This window comes from Gopherus evgoodei, chromosome 10, assembly GCF_007399415.2.
Source record: "Gopherus evgoodei ecotype Sinaloan lineage chromosome 10, rGopEvg1_v1.p, whole genome shotgun sequence".
NCBI classification, from domain to species: Eukaryota; Metazoa; Chordata; order Testudines; family Testudinidae; genus Gopherus; species Gopherus evgoodei.
In genome coordinates, this window is record NC_044331.1 from 70377619 (window position 1) to 70397062 (window position 19444).

At 41.4% G+C, this 19444-nt stretch overlaps 1 protein-coding gene across 1 annotated transcript; it reads left to right on the forward strand.

Moving 5' to 3' along the window:
* KDELR2 (KDEL endoplasmic reticulum protein retention receptor 2) lies at positions 1 to 18528 on the forward strand. The gene is made up of 5 exons (XM_030578218.1): positions 1 to 93; positions 11579 to 11679; positions 13489 to 13647; positions 15180 to 15432; positions 17301 to 18528. The coding sequence occupies exons 1-5, from the start codon at positions 3 to 5 to the stop codon at positions 17333 to 17335; spliced, it is 639 nt and encodes a 212-aa protein (XP_030434078.1). The 5' UTR covers positions 1 to 2; the 3' UTR covers positions 17336 to 18528.
* Positions 18529 to 19444: the final 916 nt, after the last annotated feature.

The following is a 19444-nucleotide window of genomic DNA, read 5'->3' on the forward strand; positions in this document are numbered from 1 at the left end:
CCATGAACATCTTCCGCCTCACCGGGGACCTGTCCCACCTGGCGGCCATCATCATCCTGCTGCTCAAGATCTGGAAGACCCGCTCCTGCGCCGGTGCGTGCCCGGGGGGACCGCGCGGACCTGGGGGCGCGGGGCCTGATACTTCCTGGGCGGACCGGACTGACCAGAGCCGGCCCGAGGGAGCGGGGCCTGATGTTCCCTGGAGGACCGGACCGACCCGACGCGGGGGAGCGGGGCCTGATCCTCCGATGCGGGGAGGGGGACGGAGGGAACCAGACCGACCGGGGGAGGGGAGTGGATCGATCTCGCGGTCTCCTCTCAGCCCCTTCTGTGGGGAAACCCGCTTTTCCACAGGGGCCTCCGCCCTCCCCTCTAGGTGTGGGGCACCCCCGCCCCAAGAGTTGCCTCAGTTGCCGGGGGCTCTCAGATGGGGAGCGGTGCCTTTGCTGGGGATGGGAGAGAGGGATTTCGTTGTGGGGGGGCATATCTGACTGCTCCAGTTGCTGGAGAGGGAGAACTGTCAGCTCTTGGTGGGGTACTCACAAAATCCACAGTAGCAGGGAGAAGGGGGAGTTTTTTCTGAAGAGCTGCCCCGCGTGTAGACAATATGAAGACTTCCCCTTCCTAAATGTGGGATGCTTGAATAGATGTGAATCAGGGGGACTCCTGTCCTTGTCCTTCCGCCCCCGAAAAATACCGCAGGCCGGGGTAGCTCTAAATAAAGGCGATGTGCTTCCATTGCCTCCTCGTGTGACAGCTCTGATCATGTTAAAGATTTAGTGGCTTTAAGCAGTTGCAGTTATTCATGCTTCAGTCCCTGACGCGCTGCAGAAAGCACTAGTACTTTCCTCCATCCTACAGTTGTACAGCTCATTCCTTATGTAACTGCCCAGTGCAAAGCGAATGAATGGGGGAGATGGTTGGGAGGAGGAAAGGAACGAATTTCCTGGAAGGCAGGCAAGCCTCACTTTGCACAACTACATCAGAGTTGCAGAAATAAGATTAATGTTTCAATTTTAAGTGAGCTGTGCTTATTCTCTAGCAGTATGCAGCCTAAATTTTCCTCTCTCTCTATACTTTCCTTCTTTAAACACAGATCTAATTTGCAGAGGGCAGGCTTTGGTGCAGATGTTTGGAGTAGCTGACACTGCAGTTTTCAAATCCTGAAGTTTCTCTTGCAGTCATCCTATTTTATATCTAATCACACTAATTTGCACTCTTAATGCTTTTTTCAAAAGGTGTTACGTTGCCATCCTATTAGATTCGGGGATTTTGAGTGGTTTCTCACTTATATTGCCAATTACAATAGAAACTTGGAAGCAAATGACTGAATCAGGGTTTGAGAATAGGCTCTCCATTGGGATCCCTGGCCTAGTCTGACGTGGCAGCTAACTGAAGGTGTGGTGGATTGAGCTGCTAGGAAGAGGGATTATGTTGAATTCTGGCTGTATGGTGTCAGCTTTTCAGAACCACTATTCTCATGGGTCTGTAATTTAGCTGTGTAAATTCACTGTCACTGCATTGGGGGAAGACTTGATTCCTATTGTACATTTATTAGTGCTTTGTCTAGTCATAGTCCTAACTCTCTCCTGCTGCAGAGTGGGGCTTCCCTGGACTGGTGTGTGTTTAAGCAGGGGGAAACCCCAGTGTGTGGTGGGATCCCCTGGATGGTGGTTTAAAAAAATTGCTAAGGATCATGATGGATTCTCCATCACTTGAAGTTTTTTTAATCAAGATTGGATGTTTTCTAAAAATATGCTTTAGGAATCTTTTTGGGGACAATTATACAGGAGGTCAGACTAAATTATCACAATGGAATCTATCATAGAGGAAAGTGATGAGGCCTCTACTATTTCACTCAGTTAACAGTAGAGCTATCTGGAAATAGCTTTGGAAGCAGTTTGCTGCCATTATACATTGTTCCAGAAAGCTAGAACTAATGCTGCTCCAGTAATTCAATCTAGGTGCTCCACATATGTGTATTAAATAATCTGCCCACCCCACAGCTATCTGTAATATCAGTTCTCCTACAGCCTGGCCTTCAACGGGAGCTTCTTTTGGCCCTCAGTGAGAGCAAGTATTCCTGTAACTAGTCCTTGCTGTCACTTGTTGGTATGAAGCATTGCCTACGTATTAACTTTATAGTGAAGCAGGAATGGCTAAGGTGGTGGGCTAACAAAGTACAAGTAGAGAGTTGTTATAAATTAAGAGCCCCAAGGGGCCTGAGGATGGGGAGATAAAATGGACGGTATGTACAGGTAGTATGTTGTGAAGCATCTATAAGCCACACTTACCAAATTGAAATGTCTCATACCCTGTGCAGGTAGTTTATCGAGCGTTTATTTAGCAGTCTATGAACAAGCAAGCTAGATGTGGAAAGGTGAAGAATATGGAAAGACTGATATCTTGTGTCAGCTACAGTCACTATTAATTTGGTAGTTTGGGGAAACTGTTTTTTGAAGTTACCAATTTTGAGTTACAATATTTGTCACAATATATAAGTAACTTGGTTTTCTAACAAACTTTATTAGGCTATCTAGCAGTGAACTTAGGATGTAAATACAATGGCAGTTCAGAACTATTTATAAGGGGCCCTACAGATTAATATTACTTAAAACATAATCCTTGCCAGTAGAGTTTACTGTCAAAGAGCCCAATTCTACAAATCCTTCTTGATGTGAGTCATACAAATAAGAGTTTTGGAATACTGGGCCCCAGGTCAAGAAACAAATGCAGAGAAAGGTGTGTAGTTTGGGAGTTTAGAAAGACTTCTAACCCAGGCATATGAGATATTGAAGAAGGGCTATATTGAAACTAGTGACCAAGATGAAAGGTTATATTTTCTATTGCTTGAGTGGTTAAGGTGCTAACCTCAGATTCAGAAGATAATGGTTCAATTCCCTGCTTCACCAGACTTCTTATGTGATCTTTTTGGAATACTGGGGTACTTATATCAGCAAACATACAATACAAAATAGAATGTAGTCCCTTTTCCCCTCCCCCAAAGGTGCTTAATGATCAAAATACTATTGGCTCCCCAAAGTCATTTTCTCCAGAGTTAGTAGGTTTTTGGAAACAAACAAACCTTTCTTTACCTGTGTCTCTAGTAAGTTATAGAGTTGTAACATCTCTCCCGGGGGCTGCTTTTCTAGCAACAAGAAGTGGAATAACATGTGTTACATAGGGCCCTAGACTCCTCCCACTCCCAGAATGCCCTTCTAAAAGGAAATTAATTAACTTTTCCTTAGCTCTTTTAGTAGGAAAAATCTGCTTTATGCTCTTATCTAGTCCTTTTTGTGAGATGGAGATAAATTTACCAGGGTTTATTTTCTTAAAGAAAAGTCAAGTGGAACTAGGGGGAAGGAGTTCAAATCCTTCTTTTCTCTTCTCTCAGGGCTCTAGCCTCTGAGCCGTAACAACGAGTGAGAATAAATTCACCGTGGGCTTTTCTTCAGAGGCTCATCCCTTCTGCAGTTCATTTGGGTGCAAGTGATCACGTAATGATAGATTTGATGATTCTAAGGAAAGGAAGGAGTGAGAGCACTAACATAAGGACAGTGGACTTCAAAAAAGCAGACTTTAACAAACTCAGAGAACTGGTAAGTAAGGTCATGTGGGGAGAAAATCTAAGGGAAAAAGGAATTCAAGAGAGCTGGCAGTTTTGCAAGGAGACATTATTGAAGGCTCAATTGCAAACTATCCCAATGTGAAGGAAAGATAGGAAGAGGCCAATATGGCTCCTTCAGGAGCTCTTTAATAACCTGAAAATCGAAAAATAATCCTACAAAAAGTTGAAACATGGACAAATTGCAAGAATGAGTACAAAAGAAAAGCAAAAAGATGTACAGCCAAAATGAGAAAAACTAAGATACAAAATGAGTAAGAGACATAAAAGGTGATAAGTTCTGTAAATACATTATGAGCAAAAGAAAGATGAAGGAAAAGTGTAGGCCGTCTGTTTAGTGAGGGACAGCTAATAAGTGATGACATCAAAACGTCTCGGGTGTTTAATGCCTATTTTGCTTCAGTCTTCACTAAAAAAGATTAATGGTGGCCAGATTCTCAACGCAGTTAATATTAAACAACAAAAAGGAAGGAATATAAGCCAAAATAGGGAAAGACCAAGGTCAAGAAAGTTTAGGTATGTTAAATGTATTCAATTCAGCAGGGGCTGATTAAATTCATCCTAGAGTACTTAAGTAGGATGACCATATTTCTCTATGCTGAATGTGGGACACCTAGTAAAATTACTCACATTCAAGCAAGTTCAGCAGCAATCAATCAGAACAATGCAGTACAAATGTTAAAATTAACATCAAGTTGACTGAGCCTGTCAAAAAGAAATACTGCTTAGTTGGATTCTTTTTATATACCCTCTTATCTTTAAGGCTTTAGGGTTCACATTAGGAGGGGTGACACACATGAGGAGATGTGACACACTCCTGAACACCTCTCTCACATGGCGGGGGTGGACACAGACCGACCGACCCCAACCCTCCCTGCCTGGTTCTCTCCGCCCTCCATGCCTGGCTAGGCCCCCCAGATGGACCCCCTCTCTGGAACTGGGCACTGCGTCTTCTCAAAGCAACACATCGAGTGTGGGGGCACGCGGGGTCACATGCCCTCTTCCCCCGCTCCCCCCATTTGTTAGGGTTCACACCAGAATGTAGCCAGCAGTAGCCTTTTGGTATTGTGCGGGAGGGAAGGGAAAGGAGCTGCTTCCAGCTGCAGGGGAAGAAGACTCGGGGAAGGGATGACCTGGCCCATGTCTTTGCAGAGCTCATCTCTTCTCCCCCCTCCCCAGTGGTTGGAAGCAGCTTGTCCCTTCCTGCCTGCACAGTGTTGAAAGGCAGCTAACACCTTCAGGCTGTTGTTGGCCACCAACATAACCCAGCTGCCTCTTGTCCCCTGGCTACAGTGTGGGCAGGAAGGGGTTAAGCCCTAAGGATGCATTGTGTACCAGGACCCAGGGAACCTGACTACAGGGGTTTCAGTTAACCTGGCCAGAGAGGTGGATTGCCAGGGAAGGGTGCCTAGGGGGCGGAGCAGCCCTGAGCTCCGTAGGGGCTGGACTCAAGGGAGACGGGTGAAGAGGGTGCTAAGCCCCTGCCCAGGGGGCTGCTGTGGAGCTTGCAGGGCCGGGATGCAACAGGCTGGAAATCACTTCCTCCTTCCACCACCACGCCAGAGCTTAGCTGAGTGGTAGAGAGGCTTCCCCATGCCAGCGCTGCGCAGGGCTTTGGCACATGCAGGGCTTGGCTCCTCCAGGCCAGCGCCCCAGGCCAGCGAGTCTTGGGCTTTCCTGAGGTGCCAGCCAAGCCAGAGGTGGTAGGGGAAGGAAGGAGCCTGCTGGCCAGACTGTTGGTGAGCTGAGCACTCTGACTGGGGGCTGGTTTGCTGCACTGTGCTGGGAGCGAGATGTGCCCCACCAGGGAGATATGGAGGAGCCATGGGACGGGGGGTGGGGTGAAGGGGAAAATCAGGGAGAGGATAGAAAGAGAGGGAGCACGTAAAAAGCTGATGGGTGAGTAGCAGAGGAAACACATAACTGGCTGCTGCCTGACGCCTGCCCATACACACAGGCCTCACAGCACGCAGCCAGTGCCAGCCAGAAATGGGCCAGGGGGCTGGGCCCTGCTGGCTGAGAGCCAGCGCACAGTGGGGGCTGTGCTGATGGACCGGCAGAGGGAGCGGACAGCCCCACAGACTGCATCTTCACCCTGCCACCAACCGTGCACACCTACCCCCATTGTCAGCCACTGGACCCCCTCACTCACTGCTGGTGGGCAGGTGGCTGGTGAGCAGGGATCCAGTCAGTAGCAGGATTCACCAATACTGATGAGGGGGGGGATAAAATATGGGACAACTTGCCCATTTTTAAGAAAAAGTCAGGACACCTGCCTGAGGGCTTAAATATGGGACTGTCCCTTTAAAAATGGGGCATCTAGTCACCCTATACTTAAGGAATGAGCTGAAGCAATCTTGGAATTGTTAGCAGTTATCTTTCAGAACTCTTGGAAGACTGGTAAGGTCCCAGAGACCTGGAGAAGGGCAAACATAGTACCTATCTTTAAAAAGGGGAAATAGAGCACACAGGGAATTATAGACCAATCAGCCTGACTTTGATACTTCTAAAGATGCTGGAACAAATTATTAAACAATCAGTTTTTAAGGACCTAGAGATTAATAGGGCTATAAGGCATAGCCAGCATGGATTTGTCAAGAACATGTCATGCCAAACCAAGGCAAAATTTCCTTCTTTGACAGAGTTACTGGCCTGGTGGATGGGGGAAGCAGCAAATGTGTTAGATCTTGATTTTAGTAAGGTTTTTGACACGGTCCCACATACATGCTTATAAGCAAACTAGGGAGATGCTATCCAGATGAAATTACTATAAGGTGGGTGCACACCTGGTAGAAAGACTGTACTGAAAAAGTAATTTTAAGTGGTTTGCTGTCAAACACGGAGCGTGTACTTAGTGGGGTCCTGCAGGAATCAGTGTTGGGTCTGATATTAGTCAGTATTTTCATTAATGACTCAGATATTGGAGTGGTGGGTGTGCTTATAAAATGTTCAGGTGAAACCAAGATGAGAAGGTTTGCAAGCTTTTTGAAGGACAGGATTAGAATTCAGAATGACCCTAACAAATTGCTGAATTGGTCAAATTCAACAAAATGAAATTGAATAAAGACAAGCGCAGAGTACTTCACCTAGAAGAAAAAAATCAATTGAAAACTACAAAATAGGGAACAACTAGCTACGTTGTGGAACTGTTGACAAAGATCTGGAGCTCATAATGGATTATAAACTTAATATGAATCACTAATGTGATACAGTTGCATTAAAAAAGTGTAGTATCATTCTCTGATGTATTAACAGGACTGTCTTATGTAGGAAATGGGAGGTAATTGTCCTGCTCTACTCAGCAGTGGTGAGACTTCAGCTGGAGTACTGTGGCCAGTTCTGGGCACCACACTTTAGGAAAGATGTGGACAAATTGGGGAGAGTCCAGAGGAGAGCACCAATAATGATAAATAGTTCAGAAAATGTGACCTATGAGGAAAGGTTAAAAAAAACCTAGGCATGTTTAGTCTTGAGAAAAGAAGACTGAGGGGGGAACATAATAATAGTCTCTTAATATATTAAGGGTTGTTTATAAAGATGATCAATTCTTCTCCATGTCCACTGAAGGTAGGACAAGAAATAATTAGCTTAATCTGCAGCAAAGGAGATGTAGGTTAGCTATTAGGAAAAACTTTCTAACTATAAGGGTAGTTAGGACCTGGAAAAGGCTTCCAACGGAAGTTGTGGAATCCCCACCTTTGGAGATTTTTAAGAACAGGGTAGACAAACACCTGTGAGGCATGGTTTAAGTTTATTTAATCCTACCTCAGCACAGGGCTGTGGACATGATGACTTCTCAAGGTCCCTTCCAACCCTACATTTCTATGAATCTATGATTTTTCCTGTGGGAGTTTGTCATATCAGTGTTGTTATATTCTAAGAATTCTGTAAACATCAGCTTACTCAAATTTGTCTGTAAGGCCATTCCAGAAGCACATCACCCATTGCAATGGTACCAGATAACACTTCAATAGTCACTGATGAATACCCAACTGTCATCTTGAGGGCTTTATGCTATCGCTTACAAAGCTTGTTTGTAGAGCAGTTTGTAACTTCGCACCAAATATGCATGCACCCTATGATTTTCTCAGACGTTAAGGAAGGGTGCGAGCAAACTGACAGATGGTTTAACTGTGTGACCCCAAAGTAAGGAGAAAATTAGAAATAATTAAAAAACAAAAGCCCCAAAATGAATGATTCCCAAACTGTAGTTTATGGACCATGGAGAGCTGGCAAGTCATAGTGCTCTTTTTCGTCTGCTTCTGTGTGTGTCCAAGGTCTGTGTTCCAAGAAGAGCTTGAAGGCCTGAAAAAGCAGCTGGAAATGAAGGGGAGACAGGCTATGTACCTCTATTGAGCCACTGATTTCTAAGAGAAGGAGAGGAAATGGGGATTGAGGCCTCAAGGAGGAGGTGGTTTGTGATAGGGAAAGGAAGACCACAAGACAATTTCTGTATATGAGAAGTGAATAACACTATCAGTGTTTGAGAACCCCTGCGTTAAATTGTTTTGGTAATGTGTTAGATTAAGCGAGAGGAAGGAATCCAAGGGGAGAGCAAATTAACTCAGGTAGTACTGTTCATTAGAGCTTTGGCAGAAAATGCAGATTTTGGATAGCCAAACTGCTTATTTAAGCTTTTGAATTAGGGCTTCAGAAAAATATTTATCACGCCAAACAGCAACTCAGAAATAATTACTAGGAATCTCTTTGTGTTGAACTCCATACAGGATGTTGCTGCTGACTTTATATAATATAATTATAAATGTCCTTTTTATGACATGGAAGTCAATATAACATGCTAAATAATGTGCTTCTGTGAACTATACTCTTGGAGGAATTCTACGCCACTGTGCACACACAGAATTCATGTCCTCTGCAGTTTTTTTTTTTCCTCTGCAGAATATAGATTCTGCTGGAGAGGTGCTGTAGTTACACTTTCATCTACCAGGGGCTGCTGTGGCTCCTGCAGAGAGGGCAGCCAGCAGAGAGGGAGAGGGAAGAGGCTGCATTCCTCACAATGGGGACAGGTGAGGATGCAGGGGACGGACAACGTGTGGCACATGGGGTTGCTGGGAGGTCGCAGTCTGGGGTTCAGAAGGGTTAGTGGTGGGGGATAGATTGGCATGGGCTAAGGAAGTAGTGAGGTAACAGTATAGAGCCAGGGGCTAAATTGGCGGAGGGCTGCTGGGTCACATGGGAACGGGGGAGGGAGGCTGTGAGGCTGCAGGGGGTAGAGGGCTTCAGGGTCAGCAGGGAATGGGGGTACAAGGTGCAGGGATACATGGGGACAGGGGCAGATGCGCATGACTGAATGGGAGGGGCTAGAGGTCAACCAGGGTCTGCATGGGGGATGCTCCCCAACTCTCTAACAATCCCCCCCATCCGCAAAAAAACCAAAACAACTGTTGCATACTTTTTCCCACCTACATTCAACAACCCTCCTGCTTCCCTTCCAGGCTCTTTCCCTCTCCCTCAATTCCTCCAGTACATCTGACTTCCCCAGGCCTTTGCACTGCTTCTGAGGGATGTGGGAAGAACGTTTCTGTATTGTAGTTTAAAGGAATTACTTAGAGTTCTGTATTAATATGCCTAGTAAGGAATCTATTTGTCAAAAAAAAAAAAAAAAAACAAAAACATTTCCTGAACCTTTTTTTCCTCTGTCTATATTGTTACAGACATACTTGCTGGCAGGTATTTTGAAATAAATTGCCAAAATAATTGAAACTGGAATGATATTTTGACAAATATTCAGAATTTTGCAGAATTTTTAATTTTTTGGCACAGAATTTCCCCAGGAGTAAAACTGACATGTACAGATTGTTTTCTGTAATCCATTTCAAATTAATTTGTTTGCTCTGCAAATTAACTCATGAAATTGATTTGTTCTTCTGCAATATCCCTTGCCAAGCGTTAACGATAACCTGCAAGTGCAAGGGCTGTCAAACTACATGATGTATACCCTAAACGAGCAGGGTAAGAGGGGCATTATGCACATTTTTAATATAAAATTGACCTTTTTTCATCTGGTAGGTCTTGGAATCAATACGTTCCATGGGACCAGCTGCATTGACTTCACATTCGTCACTGAACCTTACTAGAGGCGGTAGCCAACTTATATAGGAAAGACGAGTCCATATTTTCTCCAAAAAATGCCATTTTAGAGAGAGATTTAAAAAAAAAATCTACAACAGTATGGAGGGGGTTATTTTGGGTTGGTTGGTTGTTTTGGTTGTTGCGAATCTTAACTTTTCACAGTAGGCTGATTCAAGTCTACAGTAGGTTCTGTACTTGGCCTGATACCAGGTATCATTGGTGGGTCTGGACTTCAGAGGCCAAATAAATGGATTTATTTTTATATTCAAAATATTCTAAATGCCCATTTTCAAGGCTTGAGAACTCCATTCAGCTGTGGCTAATGGTGAGTGGGGGCTTAAACCATAAATTTCTTTTTTTGGAAAGTGAGATTGCAAAATTCCAACTTAGAAAGGATATAAACAAGAACTATATAATGTTTATCTGTTTGGTTTTACTTTATTATGCTAAGATTTAGATTATTGGCAGTTGGTTGATACTAGAGAGAATGTATTAAGCTTCCCAAATAAATATTTATTACATATGAAAGTTGTAATAAAATACCTAATTAACACTATATTACAATTAAGCTATTCCAGTAATACAGACTTTTTGTATAAATACAGTTAGTTTAGGTTCAAAGCATTGTTTTATTTGCGGGAATCTTTACTCAAAGTATTTCCCTCTCTGCATGGAAAGTGCATCATGGTTGAACTTGCTCTGACCTGATCCTAAAAGCCATTACTAGGAAATTAATTCCGTGGACCTTAATAAAGAGGAGTAAAGATTTGCAGTGCCAGGTTTTAACTTTTATAGCAACTCATAAAAGAGGACAGATCTATAAATGCCAGATATTTCTTACCCTCTATCTCTGAGCCTTTGAACAGATTAATCCATTTAGCTAAAATACTTGGTAAACTACTTTCACTTAAAACAATCAGGAATGAGGACAGTCATATAGTAAGACAAATGTAGAGCAGGTGATGTCACTGCTCGCATCAGAGTATCAGATCAGAATGGTAATATCAGGCAAGGACACTAAAGGTAACATTTTCAAAAGCACCTAAGACTTACTGTCTTCAGTGGAACTACTCATAGTGCCTGAAGTTAAGCACATGCAAGGTCTTTGTAGGATTGGCTATGCAAGCCTAAATCCCATTTTCATTTTTTAAAATAAGATTTATACTCCTAGGTCACATAAGTCCTTTTTGTAAATGTTACTATACATACTAATAAGCACACTTTCTGACTATTCTATATAAAATTTATTTGCCTAATCATGTGGAGCAATTGAACTGTAAGAGTAGATTGCCATATTCACTGTTAAAATAGCTTTAATTTCTTTCAAGTCACTAAGCAACTGGTGGTTGTGTGCTCCTCTTATCCCTGGAATATGCAGTATCTCTTGTCTATTCTTACATCTTTGGAGCTGTCCAGTATGTAATTAATGTATAAGGGCATGTGACAACACAGGTTACAATACAAAGCTAATTCTTACTAATATAACTGAGCTCTGCTATATAGAAAACACTAGTGGTGATACTGAACAGATGGCGTAATCTTCAAAAGTATGATCTGCAAACTTGGCTTCTAATAACTTTAAATAAATCTTGTATCATGCTGGCACCTTTTCCACTGCATAGTTTAGTGATGCCAGTGCACCTTAGTCTGATATCACTAACACACACAAACTCATGACTCTGTTGGTGCTTCTCTTAGTTCTGAGAAGTCAGTCTCTGTCCTCATTGTGCAGGGAAATCCACTTGGAAATCTACTTGTGCAGGGAAATCCAATCCTGCACTTTCACCATTTACTTCTACACCTTTAGCAGCAAACATTGTCCTTTGTTATATATAATAATTATTTCATTTATTGCTTTAGGTATTTCTGGGAAAAGCCAGCTTCTCTTTGCTCTGGTCTTCACTACTCGTTATCTGGATCTCTTCACTTCATTCATTTCATTGTATAACACATCTATGAAGGTACAGTATTCTGCATAAGTGAGAAAGGCTAGTCATTGTTTTGCACACACAGTTCCTTTAACAAAAGTCTTTTCTGGTAGGTGATGGTCTACTGCTTTGGTAACTTAAAGGACAAAGGAGCTTCAGACAAAATATATGGAAATTTGCACTCCATTCAAATACTCTTTCCCACCAAAGAAACCTTCCATAAGCTATTAATATGAGGAAATATGACATCTAAATCAGATGAAGCTGCAAGTATAGAAAATGAGTAATTTGTTAAAAGCTGTGTAATAAGATGGACTTTTCATCATAGCATTTAGAGCTTTATGAACATCAGTTATCACAACATTGTAAAATAAACCATATCACTTGTTTTTACAGACAGTGTCTTACTTGCTCAAGGTTGCTCAAGAAGTTAACAGCAGAGGCAGGAACCTACTCCCGGAATCTTGAGTCCCAGTCCAACACTCTAATCACCACTAGATTATGAGTAGAGGCTGAGGGAACTGGGATTGTGTGGTCTTCAGAAGAGAAGAGTGAGGGGGAATTTGACAGCTGCTTTCATCTACCTGAAAGGGGGTTCCAAAGGGGATGGCTCTAGACTGTTCTCAGTGGTACCAGATGACAGAACAAGGAGTCATGGTCTCAAGTTGCAGTGGGGGAGGTTTAGGTTGGATATTAAGAAAAACTTTTTCACTGGGAGGGCTGTGAAGCACTGGAATGGGTTACCTAGGGAGGTGGTGGAATCTCCTTCCTTAGAGGTTTTTATGGTCAGGCGTGACAAAGCCCTGGCTGGGATGATTTAGTTGGGGATTGGTCCTGCTTTGAGCAAGGGGTTGGACTAGATGATCACCTGAAGTCCCTTTCAACCCTGATATTCTGTGATTCTACATTTCTTCAACTTTCATGTTCACTTTGATGTGTGTTACTTTGGACGTTGATGGGGTCATGTTTTCTTACTCTGGGCATATTTGAATATATTTGTCTTTTAATTTTTGCTTTTTTAAAATATTATTTTCTGCATAGAATCTGGCAAAGCAGTGGAACAAAGCACACTGTGTACAGTATTATGGCTAGTCAGTGATAGAAAAGGAAAAAGAAATAGAAGGGCTTCTAGGCATGTGCTCTTTCTCCAGGCTATGTGGCTTTTAAAGTGTTAGAACGGCTCCATTGGGTAAGCATGATGCCAAAGCTACATGACAGAGCATACATGAGGATCAGATCTGTGTTTCTGATCACTGCATAAAATTTCTAATATCCATGTGCATGTTGCACTGTAATTTTCAACTATTCATAACTTCATATTTTTCAGAAGTCCCAAAGCACATACTAGTAATGGATTATGCATATGTACAATTTTAAGTTTAAATGTTCGGCAGTTTTTAGATCCCCTTCACAATTTTTCTGCAAGAGGGGAAAATGTATTTTTCCTCCCAATCCTCTCCACTCAAACTTCTGGAAGAGTTTTGTTGAAACTTCCTTTAGTCACTGTTAGCCTGAAGTAAGGTATGGAAAAATGTAGAACTAAAGGTGAAATGTGAAAATAGAGGGTTATAATGGAAACTGCCTTGCCTCCTGTATGACAGAAGCCATCAGGTTATAACTTGTATAATTTATTTAGATTAAAATTGTAGAACCAAGAGTTATTGGCTTTTGAATTAGTACTCTATGAAGAGGAGTAAAACACCATTCACTCCTTGTATTCTTTTACAGTGTCATATAGACAAACAGTAAGTTTGGTTTTTTTGTAAACAGTAATGTATTTTTTTTGGTTAGGTGGTATACGATCATATATGTGTTCTATTTTTTGTTTTTTTTTCTTATTAGCTTATCTACGTTGCTTGCTCATATGCCACTGTATACCTGATCTACATGAAATTTAAGGCTACCTACGATGGAAACCATGATACATTCCGAGTGGAGTTTCTGGTGGTTCCTGTTGGTGGACTCTCGTTTCTTGTCAATCATGACTTCTCCCCTCTAGAGGTTGGTTGAGGTTATTTCTGATATTTTAAGTTTGTTGGTTTTCTGTAATAATGTAAAGATGTAATTTTATTTAAAATATGCTTTTAACAGTTAGAAATGTTTCAGTATGAAAAAATATTTTGAGGGTATATTGGACATCCTATGACAGATATAGTGGTCCTGCACCCCTAACATACCTTTAAACTCTCTGACCTTCAGTCAGTATATAGTCTGTGTAAAGAATACAGGTTCTGGCACTTGAAAGACTGAATTTAGTGCTCCAGTGGATGGTCACTTCATTATTTTATCAAACAGAAGCATATATTGTTTACCTCACACTCATGTCTGTGATATTAATCCAGCAATATCATTTGTCTTATGTTTTTGGGCATTTTTCAAGCTTAGCAGACTGGCAGCCAGTAAGAATTTGGTGCCATCTGGTGAAACCAAAAAGAATTACAAAAATTCTGAATCATTATACTGTATTACAGACTTTTAGAGTATTTGCAGAAATTGTAGCCACACTAGAGATACAGTAAATTTGTTTATCGTTTATCAGCACAGAAAATAAATGCTTCACTATAGTATAAAATAGACCCTCCTGTATATATTTTAATTGGAGTGAAACTGAATTTTTCTATGCCGTAGGATTGTCAGATTTCATTAAGGAAAGTGTCTTAATATTGTCTTAATGTCCTTCATTGCAACATTTTTGTTTTTAAATTTTTTTTTTCCTGTTGACGCATGAGCTTTCAGCCAGTGTTAAAATGCTCGATTATTTTGATTTCCATGGATGTTGCAAAACTTTAGGCTAGATGCTTTTTCCATTTAGTCATAAAATGGAATTTTACCTTCTTGTCTGCTTTTTATCTGGAGAGTACACAACAATTGTAGAGTGATAATTTTTTCCCCCTCAGTTAATAAGGTAAATGGATAAGAATTCTCTTCTAGTCAGCTAAAGGTTTTCCCCAATTAGAGCCTGACCCTGCAACAAGTGAAGTCTATGGAAGTTTTGCTACTGGCTTCAGTTTGTGCAGGATCATGCCCTAATGGGGATGTGTGTGTGTGAAAGAAAATAGGAGGAACTTACTCTCAATTTACTAGCCTAAGATTCTTTGTTTAAATTCTGATCCAGAGAGATGAAAAGTGGCCTCAACAATTTGGAGACTCTCAACATCTCACAGAATCAAGTCTCTTAAATGGATTTCAGGGTGCTGCAAATCTTTAACTCAAAGGCACATACTAGGAAGCATTGACTTCATCAGCAAACTACTGCTGCAGGCTCATTAGATAGCTGATTCAGAGATTCTCTTGTCTACAGTCACTTTGGCTGTGACTCATCTCAGGAACAAGTCTATGCAGTTTACCTACTTGTGCTGATTGGAGAAGGTTTTATCTGGATTTGTGACAAGGAGGACTTGTCAAATTACTCTATTCGTTCATAAAATTGTTTGGTTTGACCTCAGTTTTTACCCCCTAACATCTTCCTGACTCAGAGGTATGGAGGGAAATTAGTGGTATTGAATGTATTTGTCTTTTTTTTTTTCTTTCAGATCTTGTGGACCTTCTCTATCTACCTTGAATCAGTTGCTATCCTCCCCCAGCTTTTTATGATTAGTAAAACTGGAGAAGCAGAGACCATCACCACTCATTATCTTTTCTTCTTGGGTCTGTACCGTGCCTTGTACCTAATCAATTGGATTTGGCGCTACTATTTTGAAGGATTCTTTGACCTCATAGCTGTTGTTGCTGGTGTGGTCCAGACCATTCTTTACTGCGACTTCTTCTATTTGTATGTTACAAAAGGTAAGTAGTACAGTAAATGGCAGCATCAGTTTGTATTATAATACCCTGTAGTGTCAGACATGGTTAAATTGACTTTTTTCTAACTGACTGTCTGTACTGAGGTCACCAACTTGTTAAAATTATATGTAAATTATTACATATAATTGTTTAATAGTTCTGGACCTTTTGAGGACCTGTCTCTGCTACAGGTGGAACCATGGTTCTGATGAGTCTCTCTGACATAGTTAAAACTAATGTAATTCAGTGTATTCACATTGCACCTTTTTTGGGGAACAATCATGTCATCCCTGCTTCCTGAATCCTGTAAAATCAGCACCGCTCTTCCACACTGTTTTTAAACTGGTAGTATGAATCTGAAGGGGCGTCTGTCAAGATGGAGAACACCTCCTGGACAAATAAGATTTGATTGTATTTTATGTTGATCCAAGAAACCATCAGCCTTGTAGAATGTATTAGCTGTTCTGCCCCTCCTCATATTTCCCCCGATCTTGTCACCCCAGAGTTGCATATTTGTGACTCTTATTACTTCGGTTAGGCCCACTATGGTAGATCACCACTACTGGTTCATTGATGTTATCATACCCTGGCCTGGCAAAATCCATGATGCTAGAATTTAAGAATTTCCATATGTATGCAAGGGGGCAGAGTGGAACTGTCTCTTCTTTCCATATACAGTAACTCCTCACTTAAAGTCATCCCGGTTAACGTTGTTACGTTGCTGATCGATTAGGGAATATGCTTGTTTAAAGTTGTGCAATGCTTCCTTCTAACATCGTTTGGCAGCCACCTGCTTTGTCCACTGCTTGCAGGAAGAGCAGCCCGGTGGAGCTGGCTGGTGCGTGGTTGGAACCAGGGTAGACTGACAGCCCCCCTAAGTTCCCTGTGCAGCAGTTGCCCAGCAGGCTATCAATTGCAGCTGTCCCTCCCCCACTGTCATGTGCTGTTCCTGCCCTCTGCCTTGGATCTGCTCCCCGAGACTCCTGTTTGCTGTGGCGGGGGGGAAGGGGAGAGGGAGACTAATGTCAGGGTGTCCCAATTCCCCTGCTCCTACAGCCCACTTACCCCATCTTCCATAGAGCAGAGAGGACACAGGACAGAGGGAGCATCCAGGCAGCTGCAGCTGTTGTCCAATCTCAGCTTGTTGATCTAATTAACAAGGCAGTGTACTTCTGACCCCACTCTTCATACTTAAAGGGGAAATGCCCATCTCTCACACACACACACACACACACACACACACACACACACACACACACACACACACACACACACACACACACACACACACACACACACACACACACACAGTGTGCTTCTGTCTGTGTCTGACCTCCCTCTTTTCCTGCTGCCTTGTACAGTACAGTGTGAGAGTTAACCTTTGAGGGCTCAGCCAATTGCTAGTTCATCATTTAGCAGTAAGGCATTCCCTGAAAATATCTCACCATCTGACTCCTCCACCTCAACTAAACTTCACAATCATCATCACTGTGTACCAGTATTAAATTGTTTGTTTAAAACTTAAAACTTATACTGTGTGTGTGTGTAGATAGATAGTCTGGTGAAAAAAATTTCCCTGGAACTGAACCTAACCTCATTTACATTAATTCTTATGGGGAAATTGGATTCGCTTAACATTGTTTCGGTTAAAGTTGCATTTTTCAGGAACATAACTACAACGTTAAGTGAGGAGTTACTGTACTCTCCCAGGGAATTTCATGGCAGGGAGATGAGAGTTAGGAGGACCTGATTATAGAGCATTACTTACGAAAAAGGGATTCTGTCTGATAAATTGTATTCCTTCACTTACTTCAACAATTTGTCCATGGATACATCTATGTATTTAGTAACTTTTTCTCTTTTTTTCCTAGTACTAAAAGGAAAGAAGCTCAGTTTGCCAGCGTAAGTGCCAAAAATCATCACCAGCATCTGTCCTTCTGGATGCTTAGACAGAACAATCCTTACCACAAGCAAAGGTGAAGATGCTTGAGACAGAAAGTCAGAAATGCAACTCTCTTTTTAGCACAGGTAGTCATCAGTGGCTCTGTAAGAACAGAGGAAAAACAACCAGCGGATTTCTGTTTGATGCATCTTGCCTCTATCTTTTTTTATTACTATGTATAAAGATTTTTTACATAAAGAAACTTATACTGTATTAATAAATTCAGTGTGTAGTTTCAATTTGAATAGTTCCAAAAGTGAGGTTTTGTGAGGTTGTTTATGACCAGAAATAAGTACAAACAATTTTTTTTTAATTTTTAAGGATTCTTTCAAATTACTGATTTATTTCAGTGCACACACGTGCTGCCTGATGGATGGTAATCATTATTCTTCCCCTTCATTTCAATTTTCATTCCACTATATTTATTTTTTTCCGAAAGGTGAATTATATCTGTCAACTTAAATCTGAACCCACTGATATTTGATGTGAAGTACTTGTGACCAGCATGCTATGCCATGTGCCGGTAGGGAGTTTCCTATGAAAACATGTCAGTGCCATTAAGGCTGGCAGTCATGTTTTTTAGAGATTTCTCTCTTTGGTTCCTTCCCTTTTAAAAACAGGCTGTTAAAGGATGTTAGGGAGTCCATTCTTATGGCCACCAGGGTGCATACCCTCTGTGTCTTTGATCTGTTGTCTTGGAAGGCAATCCAAGTGATAAAGTATTTGGTGGCAATGCAGGTTAGAGAGGGTAAGGTGCTTGACTGTGTGGTTTAGTGGTAAACATTTCTATTGTGTCCTTTATTCAGGAAAAGATGGTTAAACTGTTTTGGATGTAGAACCCTACTTTCATTAGTAGTAATATTGTTGCAGCTATAAGGATGAATAACCCATGATAGTTGTCAATTGCCGTAATCTGTAGGTGATCATTTTAAATGTCTTCAGTTTTTTAATGAAAACTTTACAAGTAATGTCCATGTTCAGCTTCAAGTGGTTTTTGATGTATCACTTTTGGACAATTAGTATGATTTTTATAAACTTGTTTGAAAATCAGCAGCACCAATTACCATTCTTTATATTCTTTAAATGATTCCCTTTTTTACTGAGCTGTTGCATGATATCCTGTGTTACCATCCTCAATAAACATTTTATGAAATGGTGTAAATTGTACCTTTGTTCTTAAATTACAGCTTTGTATCATCCTGTGTCTGGATGAACAGTTGTAGTAACAGACGGCAGTTTAATGTAATTGTTGCTGTACTGGTGTTTGTGGGGAAAGTAGATGTATTATCTTTAAATACATAAACATCTGTTAGTATGAATGTTTTAGAAAATTATCTTAAAAGTGGGAATAAATCTGTTGCTGCACTAGATTGGATTTAGAAATGTGACAGAGAAGATGAGTGGATCAAGCACAGAGGGTCTACTGTTTTGAATACTGTATTGGGACTCAGGAGAGCTGGGTTCAGTTCTTGCCTTATACTTTGTGTATGAACTTGGATAAGTGACTTAATGTACTCTGTACCTTAACTCTGCATCTGTAAAATGGTGATAATACTTTCTCCCTCACAGGGGTGGTGTTAGGATAAAATCCAGTAATGATTGTGAGGTGTTCAGATACTACAGTAATGAGTGACAAATAAGTACCTGGATAGATTTCATATTAGTAATTACTATTGACTTGCGTTTGGTTAAATTGTATTTGTCTGATATGGGTCCCTTTTATTTCCCTCAGCTGTATTCCACCTAACTTCAAATGTAAACGAGATTGTTTTTCAGCTACCAGTCCAACTACTAGAGGCACTTCTATATTCTCATACCCATCCAACAGTTTTGTGCCTTGCTTTTCCCACATCCTTTCTTTTATTTCTGCCCGTATTTTGTGTGTTTCTCTCCACTTCTAATACCATCCCCAATTCCCCATTTCTTCCCTAATGTTTCCATCTCACCTGTCTTCCATACCTCTTGAAAACCTGCTGTCCCTGACCCACACCTTTGGGGAAAGGTTTGATTTTTCTTCGTTGAAGTTAAGACTGGTTTTGATCCTAGTTGTAGCCCATAAATTGAACATAAATT